This window comes from Anomalospiza imberbis, chromosome 11 (genome assembly GCF_031753505.1).
Source record: "Anomalospiza imberbis isolate Cuckoo-Finch-1a 21T00152 chromosome 11, ASM3175350v1, whole genome shotgun sequence".
NCBI lineage: Eukaryota > Metazoa > Chordata > Aves > Passeriformes > Viduidae > Anomalospiza > Anomalospiza imberbis.
In genome coordinates this window covers 19,289,220-19,310,649 of record NC_089691.1, presented here as the reverse complement: position 1 = coordinate 19,310,649, position 21,430 = coordinate 19,289,220, and the positions used below count along the sequence as shown (strand labels likewise).

The window sequence follows — 21,430 nt, the reverse complement described above, 5'->3', positions numbered from 1 at the left end:
TCATATTTACTTGTCAGTCCCCAGAGCTGGAATTCCAACAGTTTGTGTGAGATTCACATGTTTCTTGCTCTCAGACATGCAAACATATGCTGGAACTGGAAAAGTGAAGTCATTCATCTTTCAACAATCAGTGCTTTGCTACTGGTGGAGATGGAGGGGGGTTGGAGAAGTAAGCACACTGTGTCAAGGCCAGGCCTGTACAACTGAGAGGAGAAACATCCCTGTGAGTTACCAGGTACCTTCTACTGGGCCCCACAACCTTCCTCGAGGGGCAGAAAAGAATAACAGGATTAGGTATTGTCAGATCCTCATGGATTCTGCAATTTCAGGGAAATAAAAGTCTTGAGAGAGATTGTATCCTCCTGGCTGAAGACAGCCCATGCCCAGGGTACCCACTCCAGTGCCTCTGAATTTTGCCTCCTCCTTTGCAGTGGTGATACTGCAGCTGTGCAAGTGGTGACAGGAAAAAAAAAAAAAAAAAGGACTGAAGTGCCACTGAAGGGCAATTTTACATCTGGTTTGCATTAATGTGATCAGGTACAAAGTGCCTGTATTAGATCTGAAGTCTCAGAGGGGCTCAACACTAACCCAAAGGGCTGGTGGAAGGCTAAGTCATTTATTGAGTTCAAAGTGACATGCCAGCCCTGCAGAAATTTCCATAACCTGGATTTAAAACCAACCCCCCAGCCTGATTCTACCATTGTCACTAAATAGGGGGGCTCCCCAAACACCCCGTGCACCCCCAAAGGCTGGATTTACACAGGAGGAACACACTGGAAGTGTGGGGGTTGCTTTTCTGTCCGTGTCTGTCCCCATAAAATGCACTCAATACCATGGACTTCAATTTACACAAAATCAAGAAGAAAAGTAGGTGTCCAAATATGCATGTGTCCCATCTCTTGCTCCATTTTTTTAAATCAGAGCACAAAAAAATGAACCACAGGAGGAAAGAGTAGCCCTGCTCCTCATCTCCTGCAGGCCTAATTCACCAGTGACTCCACTGAAGGCAGCAGCCCTGGTTTATATCACTGTAAAAGAGTGGACAGTTATACCTAAGGACTGCCTCACACCTGCCAAATCCTAGGAGAGTTTATCAGACAAGAGCAGAGCAACTTTATAGTTGTAATTGGTGCCAATTAACTTGTGGTATTAAGCATTTATCTGGGTAATGAGAACAGCCCCAATTACACGAGTTCAAAGTTCACACCATCCACTGCAGGTGGAAGTTCCTGTGTCCTGCAGACACTCCTGGACAGGGTATTTGGATGGTGCAGCTTTGAGACATGCATTATCCCATACTCGTCCTTGAGGGGCTTCTCCACACCTTCCCTGCTGATGTAGGAGAGATAAAGGCAAAACCTCACTGTCCTACATCCCCACTATATTCATTTGGCAATAATTATTATGATTCCCCTTTTAGTAATTTAATTTCCATTAATTGACACTCACAGTGGAGGTTAGTTGATTTGAGAGAATCATTCTGGAAGGAAGATTAAACTTTTGCATCCCCATTATTTCCTAAACTGTGCCCTAATCAATTATCTTTTTTCCCATCCTCGGGGAGATTTCCTCTCCCAAGCACACCTGCAAAGTCCCTTTAATTTCTGTCTGCAGTGGGAGGGGCTGGGAGGGCACCCTTTACCTTTGCTTTACACTGGTAATAGGCAAACCAGTGACCACAAGTATTTCCAAATGGCCCTGCAGTCCTCTCTGCTTTTCCCTGGAGCCAGCTTTTGTCTTGAGGAGCACGGCAAATGACTCGGGGTGACCCACAAAAAAGGTGGCCAGCCTCAAGCTAACCCTGCCACAAAAAGTTTCTGCAGTTCTCCGTGCCACTCAGTTTGCCCCAGAATCACCCTGGAAATTATCTCAGGCCAGGGACAGCTTCCTCACCTGCCTTGAAGGAAGGAAGGGGACAAGCCCTCGCAGGAGAAATTAGATGAGAAAAGAGAACAGAACTTGTGCAGCCCTGGAACCTCCTTGGTGCAGGGGAAAAGCCTCATTCCCCATTCCCACAGCTTGTGAAGAGAGAGGCTGGTTTAAACACTTGCCTTTATTCACTGCACTTAGATCTGTGCCAACGTGTGTTTTAACTTTATTAATATTGCAGTAATTTCATTATTAATAGAAACGCGTGCATTAATTTTTAATATTATATGAATATTGATATTACAGATATGCTATAGAATAATGTTGATATCCCACCACACTGGAGGCCTTTCCATGTTTATTGCCAGATTTTGGGCTAGCAGAGAGGCCTTGCAGGAAAAGGTACGACCACATATAATGAGCTGCTGCCTTAATTTGATTAGGTGCTTAATAGGAAAGGGGAAGCAAGGTGTTTGGGGTTTGAGGGTGCACAGCTGGCTGAGCCAGCACACACTTGTGAGCCTGGGGGACTGCAGGGAAGGATCTGCTGCACCAGCAAGCCCAGCTAAAACTCAGCTTCATCTGCATCCTCCTGCTCACAGTTCACCACCTGGAAAATTTTGCCACTTCAAACAAAACTGTTACAGAGGTGACACAAAAGTAAATTATTCTGGTTACATGACAAGGGGGGACTCAAATCTGAGTCCATACAGAAGAGACAGGTCACCCTAACCAAATACTGGTTTTACAGAACTAGTAACTGAAAGGAGATGAACTGGCTGAAAGTCATCGTGGTGTTTGGGAAGGTAAAAGGTAATAATGCATACCTTTATGGAGAACACTTTAAGGTAAGAGAAGTGATTATTGTTGGTATTGTTAGTTTGTAGTGGTAGTCAAACAGTAGTTTGAAAACAGGAAACAGTAGTCTTGTTGTGACCCCAAAGCTCTAGCGTGTCTGAAGATCATGTAACATTCCTTGTCAACAGGGGCTGAGCTAATTTTCTCCATCAGCACAATCCACCAAACCAAAGGATGATACCAGCAAGTGTGACCTCAGACCAAGGTCCTTGTCAGCACCTTCCCCTGCCCCAATAGCTCCAGGATTTGTTCTTTCTGCACAGATGGATATTCAAAAGAAACAGAAGGTGCAAAGAATCCCTTGATTTAAACAAGATGTCTCAGGAGTTTGATTCTGCCATTGTGTAATGTGTTTTCCAGAAGGAATTAGAAAATTGCAGGAAGACAATAGACTGTGCAAATGCAAGAGGATTTTGATAACAGCAAAATCAATGTGCCTTTCTCTGTTACATAGATATGAAATGGCAAACCAGCAGGGGTACAGTCATTAGACTGATCAATAATTCTGAGCACAGGAATGGAGATGTGTTTAATGCACATCAGCAAATCAGCTGTGGTTTCTCAAGGAGAGTCTTGAGTGCAGGCAGACCTAGCCCAGTGCAGCAGGACACATTCCAAGGATTTGGCAGGGCAGGTTCCCCCATGTGGAATGTCTGCCTTGGAGGACGGCGGCAGCCTTTGGGTCACTCTGCCTGGTCACCAAGGCTGGGAAAGGCTGGATGTGAAAGGCTGAAGCTGAGTAATCCTGGTGCACTGAAGGGAGGAGGACGGATGGCAGCTTGTTTTGTGACAACGAGTACAATGCAGGGTGACAGCAAAGTGTGCAGGAGAGGAGGAAAGAGCAATATAACCACAGAGGAGAGGTGTAAACCCCCCTGTGGCAGGGGTTTCCCAAAAGTCTGAGTGTAAGAAGCTTAGTGGGGCAGAAAATGAAGGAAAGCACAATGTCAAAAGGACAGAAAGTCTCCTCTGCAAAACCTGGGAAACTGTGTATATTAATTGTGTGCCAGGAGCGCCCAGAGCACCCCAGACTGATGCTCCATTGTACTGTGGCACCAGATATCAGTGTGTCACAGGCACGTCCCTGTTCCCAGAAGTTTACAAATCTCCCAGACCATATACAGAAAGTGCCTGTGCTGAGCTTAGTGTGTACCTGCATCGCTGCAGCCTGAGCTAGCCTGGGATGCAATGACTGCCCTGCATCCCAGCACATGGTACAGGAAGGATGGGCCATGGAGCCCTGTAGAGCTCTGCACTGCACTGCTTGGGCAGTATCTCTCTTCCTAGGCTGGGAATTCCACCAGGTCTCCCAAGCTCTGGTGCCGTGCCTCTGCCACAGCATCGTAACACACAAAAAGGATTAAATCTGCTTTTAAAGCATAACATGGCTTTGGAAATCCCAAGGCAGTAATGCAGTGCAAAAGCAGCGTAAAAATATGGCCTGGTTCCAGCCCAGCAAGCAGGGCTGTGTTTTCTTTATTTACTTTTTCTCTTGCACTTGTGAGTGCACTCATGTCATTTCATGCAGAGATTTGTGGGCTCTTTCACCGCAAACCGGCAGATGTGGCTCTTGCTGCAAGGGGTTTGCAAACCAGCAAAGCTGATATTAATTCCAGAGGGTGCAGGATTCACCCTTTATTTACTCCTCCAGGCTACATGGGAGCCCAGGCCACAGAGTACACCTCTGACCTCTTTCATGGGACCAGAAGGGTCAGCTCAGGGAAAGGCACTGGGGAGGCAGCTGACAACATTCTCACTCTTTCCAAACATTTCACCGCATCCTGTAAAATAGGTATGTTTTTAATATTTTCCTCCCCAATTTCTTTTCTCACATGGATGAAACCTTGACAGAAAGGTCCCTCACCCTTTCAAATCCAACAGCAAAATTTTCTGACTGTGGTGGTGTCCTAATTCCAGCTCCCTTCCCCACCCTTTCATTAAACTCTCCAAAGTCGCCTACAAGCCTTTCACACATTGCAACAGAGCCTTCAACTATTTGAATTTGGTTTACATCAGCACTTAGGCTCAGACAGATATTGCACAAACAGTAAAAAATGTCTGTTCTGCTGAGTATTTAGGATCTGTTGGGGAGGAAAATAATTGCCAAGCCCTCTATCCCCACTGGCAGCTCTGTGGCAGGTCCTGCAGAGCCTGGTTTCTGCAGCCTCCCTCACCCTCCTGGCCCGCCCTTTGGTGATGCTGAGCCCAAACATGTCCCTTCTTGCTCCAGCTCTACCCCTGCCTGTGATGCCACTGCTTCCTTGGCTTGGGTGCCCACGTTCTCCCCCTGTAGTCACTGCAGCTTGGCTGAACATACTCCCTTTGTCCACCTTCTTCCACACCCAGATGTCTCCTGGGGCTCTGCTGGAACTGGCTCCCAGGGGCAGCTCGGCCCTGTGGGCACCCTGACCTGGTCTCTGTGCCCCAGGGCCACCCAGGGGCTGTCACCTCGCCCTTGGCACAGCACACTGAGGGACCTGCTGTGTAGTGTGAGCATGCAAAGCCTAATGAGGGAGGGAAAGGAAAAGGAAAAAGCCCAGTTGATTTACTCGACTCTCAAGCTACTCAACATTTCCTTTCCAGCACCCTCCTGTAAGTGCTCAGTGACAGATGGGGACAGATTGAGTGGTTCGATGCAGGGAAGTAATATTCCACTAAATCATTCCTCTTTCTCTTACTGTCAGAAGGTACCCAGACTTCAGCCCTTCCTCTGAATCTTCCTGTGTTTCCCTCCTTAATGACAAAGCCATTTTGGCTCTACCTCTGCTGAAATTTCTGAGAGAAGCAAGCACTGCAGTTTGTATGCTATGATAAAATGGGTGTTGTAAAGCAGTTAGCAAAAGGAAGGAGTGAATCAGAGACAGAGAGGGTTCTGGTGCTGTTTAGTGGTGTTTCTGATTTCTTTTTCTTGCCTGTGTGCTGGGGCTGAGCCCCAGACCCTGGTGCAGGGACCCTGGCTGGGCAGGCAGCAGGCTCCGGGCAGGTGTGCCGTGGGCAGGCGCGCAGGCTCACACGGCACGTCTCACAGATGGAAGATCCATTTTTTTCTCTGGATGATTTGTTCCAATGGTTAATCATCCTCACACAAACACAGGATTATTTTTTTAATGACATACCAGTAGATAACATTCAGAAACTTTAGGATGGGCTTTCTCTCCACCGGGCAATCTCTTGATTTCTGCCTACTCTATGAATGCCATGATGACTGCCTAAAATTAGCTGTGACTTCACAGCTTCCCTGTGCCCTTGCAAGACTAGCTTTGAACTTGAAAGCCTCCTACACAAAGTTCTTTGTGCTATCAACCTGGTCACAGCAGACAAGAAGAATGTGGCACTGAAGACAGTGGCCTTCCAATAAATAGATCCACAGTACAGCCATGCATGACTCGAGATCAAAGACAGAGTACAAGTGCTGAGGTCATTAAACATGAATAGAAATACAGAAATGCAACAGCTTGCATGAAAGGCTGAGCTTGACTTTAAAGTGATGAAAGCTTGTGTAGTCAGCGATTGTTCACCCGTGATAATGCTCTTGCCATCAGTGGTTCTCTGCATTAGAAAGGTGAATAATTATTCTTGGGATAAAGCATTGAGGTGTGGGGCAGTTAATGACTTGTACCGAGTGAAAATAGGCTTGGAGAGGTGTGGGAAAGTCAGAGTGTCACAGATGTCAAGCTGGAAAATCAGCTCCCAGTCACCAGTTCTATAAGTGACGGATGAGGATTTACCCCACACAAATCCTTCAGGAATGACATGGCATCAGAGGTCACCAGCATGAAAGGAGGTTTGGGGTAAGATATCCTTAGGCACAACCCCAAGCCAGCACGACTCAGCACCCGCTTTTAGGAGACCATCTTCACGGATGGTCTTTCTTGGATGATTGCATTTTTTTCAACATGTCATATATTTTTTAATATTCTGAAGAACTAAGAACATCATAGCACAGGAAATGTTTCCTGGTTCCTATCACAAGAGTTAATTATAGCTTGTGCAGTGTTTTGAGCAACTACAAAGGAAGCTGTGCAAAAAATGATGACTTTAGGAAACCTCTATTAGAAAACAGCCCCCCTGCCATGTTTCTAATAATTTTTTGATTAGCAGCATAACTGTCTAATAAGGTTTCTGGGGTATTCTGATACTGTGTGGAATGAACCAATCTGCAGCCTGAGCTAATGAAGTGATACTTAGCATTGCTTTCTGTCAATATGTATCTGTTACTCTGTCTGCAGCCACTTCCCTCAGGGCAGTTTTGTTGGCAATTCTGAGCAAGTGCAGGTGCCTCCAAAGAGCAAGGTGACTGTGCTTAACCATGTGGGTGAGTGGCAGAGGTCCAGCCACATCCTTTTCTGGGAAGAGAGGGAAAATGCCAGCTTTGCTTTCCTCTGAGCTCCGCACAGTGTGTCCCAGGGCAGTCCCACAGCATATGGTAGAGCAGCCTTCTGAAGATGTAGCTGCACCACATCCAGGTAGAGGCTCAGGAAAGAGCTATTGCTATCAGACCGAGCCAAATTCCTGCCCTTTTCCTCGAGGCTACTGGCTTCACAGCATTTTGGGAGGCAGTTTTGCCTCCTCTGTGCAGAGCTGCTATTGGAAAAAGCAAAGCAAATGATGACAGCTTGTGGGCTATGCACCCCCTGCTCATCCTCCACCTCTAGCACGACCACTGAATGAGACCTTTACCCAACAACATAATTTGGCTGAGGCCAAATGTTTCAGCTCCTTTCCTAGCAAACTCTTTCTAAATCTAACAGGAGGGCTACAAGCACCCCAGAGTACTGCAGGCACTGAGTGCTGTAAATCAGAGATCATCTTAGCTGCTAACTGGGATTTCAGACCAGTGTCATTTTTCAAGCTGGCCTGACATTTAAGTCTATTCTAAAAACCTCTGCTGACTTCAAGATTTTGACTGGAAACGCTCGTAAGGAATGTGTTAAATACCTGGGGAATGAGTGAAGATGCCAGCAGCAATCGAGATTTTCTGGAGCAGCTCTCAGCACAACTGCAATCCCTCACCACAGATATGCAGAAGCAGCATGCTGTGACCTCTGAGCCACACTGTGAAGAATCTCTGGGGGAGATGATATTGGTATTTCCTGTGGTACTCAGCACTTGTGGTGCCCAGAATATGGGAAACTATCATGCAGCTGCCTGGAGGGCTGGAGAGAAGGCTGAATGTACATTCTGGTGAAGCACAGCTCGAAGGAAGAGCCCCGCTGCTGTGCAGCACACCAAACCTCCCCAGTACTTTGTGTTTTGGTCAGTGGGGATGGGGAGAGGGGTTCAAACCATCTGAGTTTTTGCAAGAGAGCCCAGGACTTGTACAAGCAGCAACAGCTTCTCATGTGGGAGTAATTATTAACGCCCAGCTCTCACTGAGTCTCAGACCTTGGCACTTCTGAGTGAGACTGAAAGTGCTCTGGTTTTTGCAGGATGGAGGATTTACAGCCACACCTCACAGTCCATACAGCAGCAACCATCTCTCCCTGTGCTCATTCCATTCTCCCCAACATTATTTCTCTCTTTTTGTTTTTTTAATCCAGAGCAGGTTTTTATCCTCCCCGACACCCCTTCTCTGATCTTGGGCAAAGCATTTCATCTCTGTGACCCACTTTCCCCATATGCAGACTAAAGGCTGCTATGTGAATGCTGTGCTTTGGAAGAGCTTTTTGGTTTTTTTTTTTTTTTTTTTTTTTTTTTTTTTTTTTTTTTTTCTTTTGCAACTTTCTTGTATTTTCTCAGATTTCAGAAGGAATATTTATCCTCTGGTGCTTCTCCACCCCTTTCTGGTTTTCCACACTTTCTTGGTGCACTCTCAGCCAGCAAAGTAGTGGTTTTTGGCGTGCTGGCACTGAATACTCCTTAATTTTCTGCCATGTCCTTGATACTTAGTTTCAGTTCTTTTGGAATTAAGCGCTATTGTACAACACCCATCTGAACCCTGAATTAAAGCAACTGGAGTTCCTTCTCTTTTGTACTACCACAGCCTGGATCATAATCTGACTGACATCACAAGTACCTAAAATATAAAATTAACTTCAAACATTAACTTCAAACAGCAGTGATTTTCCCCTCAGAGTATATCAGGAGTCCTGACACAGCCCTGGAAGCTGTGTGCAAGCAAAAGGCATGGTATACAGATAATTTTTTTTTTTTTTTTTTTAATGCTTGTGCTGTAGCAAGGCTGGGTCTGGCTGCCAATGATGGGTGATAGCATAGCACCTGTTATCTTCACCAGATAAGAACCAACTCACCCATCTTGTGAGGGCATCACTGAGCCAGGGAATGCCTCTACACAGAGGCTGGCATTCAATACAGCAGCACTGCTTGACAAGCCAAGCCTAAATAAAACCATCAGGTCCCCCAAAGGTGAGTTTTCATCCCTCACATACACTACTGACTCTACAACTTGTGTTCATTTTTTTCTAGAAGTGAAAAGTTGGTTCTTGCAGCTTTTAAGGAGGTTTTAAAATAACTATTTTCCCATCTCTGTGGTTTAAATAGAATCATAACCGTACTACTTATAGCCTGGAAGAGAGAGAGGAAGCCAAAATATCAGACATTTTCAATAGAGTAAAGAGGAAGAAAATATTGGCTTGGTTACCAGCCGGATTAGGAAAAAGATGGTGAGATCTGAGTTACAGGTCACAGTCCTAGGCCTCTACTATATAGGCAGCTTCTGAGAGAAATATGAGATATGAGAAAAGTTCCAAAAGTTGGAACTCTGCAGAAAAGACCTAAATCAAGGGTATAAGGTATACTTGGAACACAATTCCCAGAAACAGCATCCATGCCTTGCCCCACAGCCTTTGTGAAACAACTCTACTCCATTACTCTCCAAGACTCACTAAGCTATCATCTTATATTCCAGCCTGAAAATATAATTAGCACTGATAACCAGCTGCTGCTGTGATCTGAAGTATCCTTCTGGGTACAGAAGCTTTCCTTCTGTACCAGGTGCATTTTCAAAATGCTTTAGAAGCTTTAGAAATGGTCATTAAGTCTCCCTTTGTTTTAAAGACACCCCATCCATGGTCATATTTCTGAGCCCAGTTCTGGCAGCACTGGCACTGCAACTGTACCAAAAAAACTCAACTTGCAACCTTCTCCTTATGCACTGCAGGAAATGCTGCCTTTCTGGTGTCCAAATCCCAGCTGGGGGTGGAAAACAAGACTTAAACCAAACCAGGAGCCCCACCTCATTTCATTCCCTGCCTCAACGTGAAGCTGCCACCTTTGCCCTCCTCTGATCTGCCATGTCTCTTTTGAGCTCCCTTCATAGTCACAGGACAACTGTTTCTCAGTTGATGTCTACCAGTTTTGGACTACTCTCTATAGAATTACTCAGCAGATGCAGTTTTCTTCACGCAAACTGAGCTTGTATCCCTGCCTCTTTGTGTGAGACTTGCTCCAGCATGTTTGCTAAATGTTACATGATCCATCAGAGAGGGGAAGCACCTCCGGGACAGCTTCTCTGAGACAGCTAAGAAGTTGGGCCAGGATCCTGCCATCAGGTTACTGGTTGAAATACTTTCAGAGATGGTTTTGTAGAACAACAGAGCAGGTTAAAATGCCATGCTTAATAAATGCAAGCTTCCCGTTAAGAATATAGTTTATAAATGAGTAAGGTATTGACCAAGCCGCAGCGTTTAAAAACTGCTTTGCCAACTAAAATTAGCCATCCACAATTAAACACTCTTTTCTATCATGAACAGAGGAGCAATTAGCTACAACATAAATTTGGTTTCAGCAGACACAAAGAATTGTGCTATTTAAACCTGTTGCCCATCATGAATTTAAGTCTTCTTAAAAATAGCTTTAGTCACTTTTATTGGTATAAACACCTAAATTGAGATCTAACAGCAAGTAAGGATTGTGCTTGTCCATAATAACCTTAGCTGTGAAATCTACTCAGACACAAGACATACAACCTTCCACATACACAAGTTATTTGTCAGCAAAGCAGAATGCTGCCATTCTGAAACAATTACATACAGTAAAGGTTTTCAATATTTTATTAAAGAAAACAGTCAAAATGTACAAGTATTACCCAGGTTTGTAGATAACTTCCTATAAAGGCAGTAAAATATGAATTTCAATCTAGGTTTTAAAAACTGCTATAGTTGCTTATCTTTAAAGTTGGTATTTTAAAATCATGTTTCACAAATAGTTCTGAAATATTACCAAATTAATAGTGCAACAAGAAAATTTGAAATTAGTTCTACACTGTTTGCATGTCAAGCAAAAGTTATAACTAACGGCTTCAAATACTCAAACCATTTGAGAATGAATGAACCCAACAGCTCCCACCAAAACTGACTTCTGACCACATTAGGAACGTCCTCTTCATGTTCTTCACTTAAAATCAAATAATAATAAAACAACACCTCTTGAGGTCATCAAAAATAACTTTAGTATAAAATTGTCTTGGCCCTTATCAAATATTACATGAGTAAAATTGTTAAGCCTTTATCAAAACAGACAGGAATAGGGAAACAAAAAAAATGTCATGGCCTTAATCCGTATCTGTTGGAATCATGTTTAGAAACGTTAGAAGCAAGACCAGAAACTCGGAGCCCTGTTTTGTTTTTAAAAACCACACAATCACAAAGAAAAAAACAGCTTCTTACTGCCTAAGGTTTGGGGGTGTTCTGCTCAAGTACCTGTTCCCATAGACAGCAACCTGTTATGTTCTGAAGAGAGCATACACAAAATATAGAAAAATAAATAAACCAGCTTCTTACAGCCTAAGGTTTGGGTGCTGGGTGGTGGCTTAGTATGTCCCCCACAGGTCACACTCTCTTGAGCTCATATGCAGAAACATGGAAATTTATATCCATCTTTCTTTTTTTAGAAAGAGAAAAGCCCCCCTACATCCCAAAGCTCTTGAGATCGCAAAGGATGGTGCCCTGGGTGCTCTGGATGCTTTGGCAGCATGGGAAGTGGGCTCGGAGACAGACCCTGAGCTCCTTGTTGAAGATGAAGCAGAGGATCGGGTTGACCCCTGCCTGGGCAAATGTCATCCAGACGGAGGTGGTCAGGTACACCTGGGGGATGGAGCTGGCCTTAATGAAGACCCGCAGGTAGCAGGCCACAATGTAGGGGGACCAGAGCAGCAGGAAGAGCAAGGTGATCATGTAGAACATCTTGCAGAGCCTTTTCTCCATCTTAAACTCCTCCAGCACCAGCAGCCTCTTGATCTGGCTGTGGGTGGCCTGCCTTATGCCCACGAGGGTGGGCGGCGTGGGCCCCCTGCCAAAGCCAGCCGTCCAGTTCGCAGCCGCTTGGCCGGTGGCTCCCGGCCCGTGGAAGGTCCAGTTCTGGCTGATGGCCGGCACCAGCTGGGCCGGCTTCATCTTGCGGTGGCCGTGGATGAAGAAGAGCAGCTTGATGTAGACCAGGTGGGTGGCAGCGATGACGGCCGCCAGCATGAGCATGAAGCCCAGCGTGTCATTGGCCTTGACGTAGCGATGCTCGAAGATGCACTGTTCCTCCTCCCGGATGAACTTGTAGGTGCCCACGTCAAAGACAGGGGGAAAGGCCATGGCCATGGAGAGGGTCCACACCATGCACACCACAGCCAGGCAGGTCCAGCCCGTCATGCGCTTGGCGTAGAAGCGGTGGTGGGCGATGGCCATGTAGCGTGTGACCCCCACGCAGAAGAGCAGGAAGGCGGCGTGGAAGCAGAAGAGCACGGCCAGGAAGGCCAGCACCTTGCAGCTGAGGGGCCCGTGGGGCCAGGCGGCCCCGCTGCGCACCGACAGCATGACGAAGGGGAAGCAGGCGAGCGAGCGGAGCCCGTCGGCCAGGCAGAGGTCCAGCAGCAGGTAGTAGGGCGCGCGGTGCAGGTGCCGGTCCTTGAGGATGAGCCAGGCGAAGAGCACGTTACCGGCCAGGCTGACGCAGAGGATCAGCCCCAGCGTGGCGAGCTTCAGCCCGGAGGCGCTCAGCAGGCCGCCGGCGCTGGGCAGGTGCGGGCTGCTGCTGCTCCCCAGCTCGCTGCTGTTCGCCATCGGGTCCTTCCTCCTCCTCTCCTCCTCCTCCTCCTCCTCCGCGCGGGCAGGGCCGGGGGCTCAGCGCCGCGGCAGCGCGCCGGGGCCGAGGGCCGCGCCGCCCGGCGGCCCCATGCCCGCAGCCGCCGCCGCGCTGCCGCCGCCGCCCCGGCCGCCCCGGCGAGGCGGGGCGCTGCCGCCGCGCTCCCCGCGGGCCATGCGGCTCCCGCGCCCGCGCTAGCTCCGCGCCCGCCGCCGCCGCCGCCCCGGGGGCATCGGGGATGCGCGGGGGGGAACGCGGGGCGCGGAGCGCAGCGGAGCCTCCCCTTACCGCCGGCAGCTGCTCCTCCGCGCCGGGCGAGGGGCCGGGCGAGCCTGCGCACAGCGGCGGCGGCGGCTCTGCCCAGCTCCCGCCGAGGACAATGGGGTAAATCCCCCTCCCTCTCTCCCTCCTTTTTCCCTTCCCTCCTCCTCCTGCTGCTCCTCCGTCCCTCCGCCCACGCCTCCGCCCCCCGCGCAGCCCGGCCCCTGCGGAGCGCGGGGCTGAGCCAGGCGCGCAGCGGCGCGGAGCGGCGCGGAGGTCCCGCTGCCGCAGCGGGGATGGCAGCGGGGCTGGGCTGGGCGGAGCGGAGCCGCCCGCAGCCGGACCCCAGCCCCTGCCCTTCTCCCGCCGGGGGAGAGTGCCGGGATGGAGCTCGGGGGCAGCCGCGGGGTGCGGTGGGGTGCGGTGAGGTGTCCAGCTCCAGCGGCCGTGGCGGGGATCCCCTGCATCCCCATCCGGAGGAGCAGGGGAGCGTGATGCCGTTCCCAGCTGATGGAGACAGTGTATCTGGGTGTAAGACAGGTGTGCATGTGTGTATAATCCCATGTACACGCATACCGGCGCCTACGGCATGTGCATTGGTTCAGGATAGCCACACATTAGTGATACACCCGTGTCACCATCACCAGTGGTTCTGCTAGATTTATGGCCATACTAAATGGCCTTTTAACTTCCTGCTCGCAAGCAAGGCAAGTCCAGCAGCACCTGTTGCAGTGCAGCATCCGGGTGTGCTGTCCCTCACTTGGCAAGGGGGTTTGGAGGGGAAGGAGGCTTGCAGCAAGCTTACAGGGTAAATGTTTCTGTGTGAACATCGAGGAAAAGGTGCCTCTGCAAGTCAGGAGCCTGACATTTGGGTTCCTAGTGGAACCTGTCATTTGGGATCTGACTAGGGTTCTTAAGAAGATCAAACAGGATGCTCTCCATGTTTGTGTGTTGTTCAGGGGCTTACCAACTCCCAGGCTTACTTACACAGGACTCACAGAGGGCTGGGCAGGTTTTATGAGCTGAATAAACCACATTTGACCCGACTAGCACAGAGCATCTGCTGATGCACCTGTGCTGTTGGTGCAGGTTTACAATGGGCAGTTTAATATAGGCCAGTGAGACGCAGATCCTTGTCCTCTCTCTCCCACTTTGCCATCCTTGTGTATGTAGGGCAAGGCCTCTCTGCGTGCCTTGTAAGGCACGCACCAACGCATGGCCCTGGGCTCACTGGAGATGCTAATGCAATTATCGTACTATTACTGAGTTTCCTTCATGGCCTCTTGTGAAGGACACGTCTGAAATCCTTTTTGAGCATTCTATTAAAAGCCATCAGTAAATTCAGCATTATTCCAGAAACTGTAGCAATTAAATCATCTGCATCAGCCCCAAAATCAAAGGTTGGTGAAACGTCTTTCTAGCGGATCTTTCTGGCTGGTTTCAGAAAGTCTTTCTGCATTTAGCAGGGACCAGGCTCTGACCCTGATCATGCCACCAGGCGTCCAGAGCAGCTCTGCTGAACTCCTGGCATTTTAACAGTGGTGAACCAAAGCCAGACTTTGGCCCAAAGATGTGTCGAGGGCAATCTGTATCACACAGGACTTAATTTGCCCCTGGATCTGGTTTATGTCCGTTATTTATTGCAGTGTTAGGAGACCAAAGAAATCCTGAGAGGGGGAAAAAAATAGGTGGTAGATAATTGAGGCTGCTTTTTGCTTCCTACCAGTGCATCTGAGCTGTTTTCAGTTGTTAGGTTTCTCATTTGCACCGAAGTTTTACTGTGACAGAGAATTGCCCACGGGTTGTTCAGTGCTTTGTGCAATTTTTCAGGCGTTTCTCACTTTCATGCAGTGACTCGAGCGCCGGGTTCGCGGTGTCCCCTCGGCAGCCCTGGCACCTCTGTCAGGCGCGGTGTCTTTGTGGAGGAGCCGGGACACTGCTTGTGTCGCTGGCCCCCGGTGCAGCCCAGGAACTGACTCTGCCACGGCAGGCTGCCAGGAGCCCGTGTGCCAAGCATGAGGACGAGGATCGGTTGTCCTCGGGGGCATGTGGCTTTTCAGAGGAGCAGAGGAGCCCTTATGGCCCGTGTTAGCTCTGTGATCTCTGCCATCAAGTGAACGAAAGGGAATAACACACCTGCTTCCCTCCTCCGCTCCTGCGGGAAGGGTTTCTCCTCTCCCTGAACGCTCGCCAGCGCAGCTGAGCTGGCTCAGGAGCTGCCGTAATTCACTGCTATCTTGCCAGGCCAGCAGCAAATTGCTAGCTCATCTTTCTTCCACCTGTAGCGAGAAGAGAGCCGGCAGGGAATGGTGTTTCATCCATTTTCCCAGGGCTGCTTCCCTGATGAGGCTGTTATATAGTGCTATAGGAGGTGCGAGCCTAGAATTTGGCTGACTGAGAGATGTGACACTAAAGGGACAGCCAGAAGGAATGAAGAAAATAAAGGGCAGGCAGGGGGTTGACAGTCTTTCTATGAGCAGGCTCCTCGCCTCCCAAAGGGGCTGACCTGGCATTAGTCCCACCAGGATAACTCTGCCTGTTAGTTACACCCTGCCAGGAGAAGAGCCCTCCCTGCCCCACCTGGGTCACCCCATACAGGCAAGCCAACGCCAATTCAGGCTGCTTCATGTCTTGTTGCATCAGACCTACCAACTTCAAACAAGTTCCTCATCCAGACTCAGCCTCAGCTTGGACATTAGTGCCAGACTTAAAGCATTTGACTAAAAAATAGAAATAGGGTATTTTGTAACCCCTTTGCTGTTGCAGAGGTGCTCAAGGAGCTCTTCCCACCTGCAGGAACTGCAGTGCCTGTGGAAGTGTCAACCACTGAGAGTCAAAAAGAGCAGCAGGGACTGCCCCTGTATCCACAAGACAAAGCCTTCATCTTCGGTGCTGCTGGGCTCTGCCAGGTGTTCAGCCCCCAGCCAAGCAGGGACACCCCTGTGCATGGGTGTACCCCTGGACACTGAAACACAGAGCTCCTTCCTCCAGTGCCCTGGTGGGGGCTGGAAACACTGTGTGTCCATTGATTTGGGCATAGCCAGACAAAAGCCAGACCCATCTCAGCAGTGGTGGGGAGCAGGTAATTCCCAGAGATTGTAATGAGAGTGTTAAGCTATTTTCCTTTCTCCCTTCAATCACTTTCACAAAACGAGTTTAATGAAGAGCTATTCTCTGCTTACAAAATGGTGCTGCACAAGCTAGATGGATTCCTCTGACCTTTCAGTGTGCCTTACTTGAATTGGCTGCCTCTTCATGTTCTCCTCTCACTGCCTTGAATGGAAAAGACAGCTGAAATAGAGACTCTTACAACAAATACTGTGGCATATTGCCTTCTTTCTATCAGTCACTGGTGTGCTTCCTGAATCCTTGCCTATTTATTATTAGTGGTTTTATTTGTGTTCCTGTGGCTGGGAGCTCTGCATAACATTTCTGGAAAGAGAAGTGTCCTGTACCTCTGTAACAGTGTAGTAGAAATCAATGTTGTCCCTGGTGTGATGTAAAGGAAGAAGTAGGAAATGTCTGGACATGCCTGAAGGACAATCCCTGAGCTCCACCATGGCTGACACACCACAGAGAAGCAGGACAGGTGAGAGCAGTCAGCCAAAGCAATTTTGCCGTCACAGATAATTCAGGCAAGGAAAAGTTTTCAGGCTTTACAATCAAGGAGATGGAAAGGTCAGTCTGGAGCAAAAAGGGATAACAGAGGCTTGAGTTGGATCTGGCAGAAAAAGATTAAAAAGGTCCTCCTTCCCAGCTTCCTGTAATTCCCAGAAAGTTCTCTGGATGACACTCATTATTTGTGTTATCTTTGCACCTAGTGGAGTGAGTCAGGGACCAGGGTTCTACACATGCAAAACAAAAGGCTGTTCTTTTGCCAAGGAAATTTAAAACCCAACAGTGCAATGGGAGAGAGGGCTGATACGAGCCCTAGAGAAGGGGGAGAATGAGCAAACCACGAGGTTGCAGCCTAGGAAATGGCATTGGCATAAGGGTGGCTATCAGTCATCCCTGGAAGGGGAGGAGGGAGTGTCAGGAGCTAATGAGGCAGGTTTGTGGGTGTTTACAAGGATCATGATAATACTTTGTGGCAATGACAGAACAGAAGATGACACATTAAGGTAATGTTTGGGCACTGGGTAATGTGAAAACGGTGTGAGAAGATTAAAAGCTGCAACATTTACAGTACTACCCAAAATAACTGCTCTGCACCGGAGCCATGCTTGCCCTCTGTAACCAGGGCACAGGTATGGTACTTGCCAGTGAAATGAAGACATTTAAACCAATGCTGGAAAACTTCCACCCTGCCTCTTGCTTACAGAGGATCCAGATGTCAGGTTGGGGATGGGGCACTGGGCACTGCCATCAGGCTGGGAAGGGCAAGGGCCAGCAGAGCCCAGATCTGTGCTCAGCGAAACACTAATGAAGAATTTTGGATGTGGTTTTGTTCCCATAATTATTAGCACAGTAGTGCAAAATGTACAGATGACACCAGAGTGGATGGGACTATTAATGTCACTGTTGAATCCTGATTTCCTGGATGGCAGTGGAGGATGTGCAGGCGAGCAGTCACAGAGCTGCATCTGTGACAGAGGGGATCTGACAGCTAGCGATCACATTTTTCAAGGGCTTATTCCTGGCTGTTTAATACTTCATATGCTCTCTTGGGGAGGGAGGAGGGAAGAACGGAGGAGTATATTTGGCACAGTAGGGAAGTGGACTCGGGTCTTTTCCATCCCTTAGTGCTGTGCTGTTGCAGGGGGAGAGAAAGCCTCCTTCCACAGCAGTACTAATCCTCCTCCACAGCAAGATGAACGTTTTGAACTTGAACAACTCCTCTCATTTTTCCCCCATGTGATTGTGAGTCAGGCTGAGCTTCTCTATTCTTCTCCATAATTGAGTAGGAGATTATTTTGACTGGAAATAACCAGACACAGGTATCATGGCTGTGAAAGCCTCCATGCATGTCACTTGCTAAAATTTCTGTAGCCTTCTGCAAAGTGACCTGGTCTTTAAAGGCTTTGCTCAATGGAGAGGGAAGAAAAGCAGAGGGGAAGAATAGCTCCTTCCTGCTCACTTCTATCACTGTCTCTGCTAAACTTAACCTGCTGAATTGTTGGTGACACACTGTTCTTCAGAAGCAGCTCCTTTGTGGAAGACCTCCCCTGTGACACGGGGAATAGCTGCTGCGAGACAGGAAATATCCCTGACATGCTGGCTTTCTACAGGAGCTCATAGCTGCTATCCAGTCCCATGGACATGCCGAGATAGTTATGAAAAGCCATTCCTTTAAAATCTCCCCAGGCATAGATTTTCCTGTCCTTCTCTTCCTGTGTCCATAATTGTCTTCCATGAGATGCAGGCCAGCTGCTTGGGTTGCATTCCCACCCCTCTGTCCCAGAGGCAGTGAGTGATGGAGAAGTGCAGGGTGAGAGAGAAGCAGATGCAATGTGAGGCTGTGTCAGGGCACGTGGCAGGGGATGCTGCCAGATGCCAGTTCTGGCTCTTGGTGGGTACCAGGGAGGCGGGTGCAGCCTCGTGGCAGGGCTGAGTTTTAGCTACACACACTCCTACCAGCAAAGCCAGACACTAAAGAGCATTTCACGAGATCAGGCTTTCTCCAGTTTATACATAAGTGGGATTGCTTCAGGCTATTGAACCAGCCTGCTGCAGACTAGCCAAGCCCAGAAGTTTTATCTGTGCTGTAGCAAACTCAAGCCAGTGCTGTTCTGCTTGTGCATCCAATGTCTCAGCTGCTTGCTGAAGAGCTAATGAGCTTTTGGGGATACATGGGTGCTATAAACTCCTTAGGCCAGACATAAGCAGCTTATTGCCTTTAGGAGCACTGCCAGCCCTTGGCTCTGCTGCTGAAGTGCTTTTCAGGCCCAAGTTCTTCGTTAGCAGCAAAGGCTGTGAAGTCCTGAAATAAATGCGTTCCTGCTTCCATGTGTACATGTGCATGCTGCAGCCTCTCCACAGGGTGAGGTAAAACCAGGCAGTGGGACAAGCAGCCAACACCAAGCTTTACACACTGTTGTCACATCTCCCCGTGTGTGACATCAACCCTCACACAGCACATTGCCTGCACTGAGGCTGTGCTGTCTCATCTGTACAGGATGAATCCACCGCCCTCATCACAGTGAAATGGCCTTTGGCAATTCATCATGGACAGTGTGGACAGCTTCAGAACGAAAGGTGGCTATGTTGGTCACGAGCCAAATTATTTCCATTGCTATTCTCTCTTTGCTTTTGAATGGACCTACTGTGAATGTCTGTCTAGAAAATTCACTGGGTTAAAAAAATAATGGAGGTTATACACAACTGAAAGTTTGCTTGCAAAGCCACTGTGAAGGCAGGTTTTCATTTTCTTCATATTAATTCAGCCCTTGCTGTTCTCCATTCATTGTGTGCAGTGTCTACCATCAAAAGCAATCCCATTGCAACTGGCCAACAGGTTGAGGTTGCTACTCCTACAAAATTCTAGAGAGAGCCTTCACATCTGCTTGGCTAGCCAAAGCATCTCCATCCTTATTGTGTATTTTACTTTTTCCCTCCCCTTTTACCCAGGTATAAAGTAGCCAAAGAGCTCTCTTTCAAGGCATAACTAGGAGCAGAATTCGGTATACAACTCTCAAATTTTTATTTAGTTTCTGTCATTGGAGCAGTTTTGGAATTAATCTAGCCATCAGGCAGAGTTATATCAGGTGCTGGAAGTACCTTCTGATACCATCTTTTAATTTGAGTAGATAAAATCTGAAATTGGATTTCTTTGCTGCTCCATTGTCCTTATTTGTTACCTTTCCTGTTGGTTTACACTGTGCACAGCTTAGATGGAGCCAGAAGTACTCCCTTATTTTGGCACTCTGTGCAAATGGATATCCTCTCCCCGCCTATGGCCCCTTCCCCCCACCTGGTGGAAACAAAAGGATGAGCAAAGTAAAACCTTTGGTGTGACTAAAACTGTGAGATTTAACTGTACCAGAGAGTCCACGAACACTGCTCGAATGCTAACTTCAGAGTTAAATGGGTGTTGTCTGTTGAGATAACACCCTTGCTGGGGTGTTGGAGTGATGATCCGGCAGTGTTCCCGTGACACCGCGAGGTCAGCTCAAAGCTCTCCACCACCGCTGCTGGAGCAGCACAGACAGTTCAGTGCCATGCCTGGAATTCAAATCCAGCCATCACCAGATTCATGCTCACAGGCTGAAAGTCACTAGCTGACCCTTCTGTATTTAAATCACTTTTTCAACAAAGGCGCTCTCTTGTCATTTCACTTTGAACTGGAGGAATAACACATTAAAAGGTTTTGCAGTTTTAAGGTGTCGGTGGGTCTCAACCAACTTTTTGGGCTAAATAAAGCATGAAAAATATTTTTCACCAGACTATCCTATCAACTGAACTTTTAAGGCAGAATGATGAAAAGAAAAAATATTCTTTTAATAGTGCTTTCTCTCTGGCAAAAGGTGTTGCTAACTTGTTGAAGCAGAGCTTGGAATAACAGATGAAAACTGTCAGAAAAGCTGTGATGTACTTTGGATCTGAGTGAAAATTGTGACCAAAATCTGACTCTGCCTAAACCCTGAGTTATATGCCAAAATGCCCAGGATTCCTTGGCTCATCATGCAAGTTGATAAGGGTAAGAGCTTATTTCTTTGGGATTGCATATATTAGGCGTTCCTTTTGTGCAAAGGGCTTTTCATTGGAAGGGCTGTGTCCTTTCAGTTTTTTATTTATTTGGCCTTTTGCCTTTGCATTTTATCTAACAAAGTTCATTTCAGTGATGCAGGACTGATGAGAAAAAACCTCCCAGAGCTGTGTTAAACCTGAAATCTTCATACCTGAGAGAAGCAGGGCCTGGGCTTTTGGGAAGATCCAGCAGGATTCTACATTTTTTGAGATCTAGAAGAAGTTTTTTGGGGTTAAACAAAAACAAAGCTTAGGGAGAAAAAAGGACACTGGTTATATGCATAGCACAGAAGCCTTGTAGAAAACCCCTGGGTGCCACTGGCATGCCAATTGATTTACCTTTGCAATAAGGACATGATGACTGGGAGGATCACGGAGAGCTGTATGAATTCTATCCGTGCAATGTGTGAGCTCAGCCTGGAAACAAACCTCATCTGCCAAGTTCTGTAGGGCCATTTCCAGCTTTTCTCCTCGAAGGAGAGGCTGTGGGAATTTTGACACTGATATCAAAGGAAGCTAAATAGAGCTCCATGAAAAGGGAGCGCTAGCATGCAATGCTGCTCTTAGTTTTTTCTTATTAATGTGACTAATTAAATGTTTGTATTTTTTAAGCACTAACAGTTTTTTTGATGGTCGTTTAGAGACTTTGAGAAAGTCAATAATTTTGATGAAATAGGACTGTAGACTCCAGAACAAAGTCCACATGGAATCCGTGATGTTGCTA

The 21,430-nt window shown here is 47.8% G+C and overlaps 2 protein-coding genes across 2 annotated transcripts in view; one reads left to right on the top strand and one right to left on the bottom strand.

The window, feature by feature from the left end:
* Positions 1 to 10,716: 10,716 nt before the first annotated feature.
* GPR27 (G protein-coupled receptor 27) lies at positions 10,717 to 12,835 on the bottom strand. The gene has a single exon (XM_068202286.1). It carries the CDS (start codon positions 12,735 to 12,737, stop codon positions 11,595 to 11,597), a length of 1,143 nt encoding a protein of 380 aa, XP_068058387.1. The 5' UTR covers positions 12,738 to 12,835; the 3' UTR covers positions 10,717 to 11,594.
* A 19-nt stretch (positions 12,836 to 12,854) lies between these two features.
* EIF4E3 (eukaryotic translation initiation factor 4E family member 3) overlaps positions 12,855 to 21,430 on the top strand; it is a 32,659-nt gene continuing 24,083 nt past the window's right edge. The window contains exon 1 of the mRNA XM_068202290.1: positions 12,855 to 13,143. Coding sequence (XP_068058391.1) covers positions 12,998 to 13,143 — 146 coding nt within the window. The 5' untranslated portion in view covers positions 12,855 to 12,997. The remainder of the gene's footprint in view (positions 13,144 to 21,430) is intronic.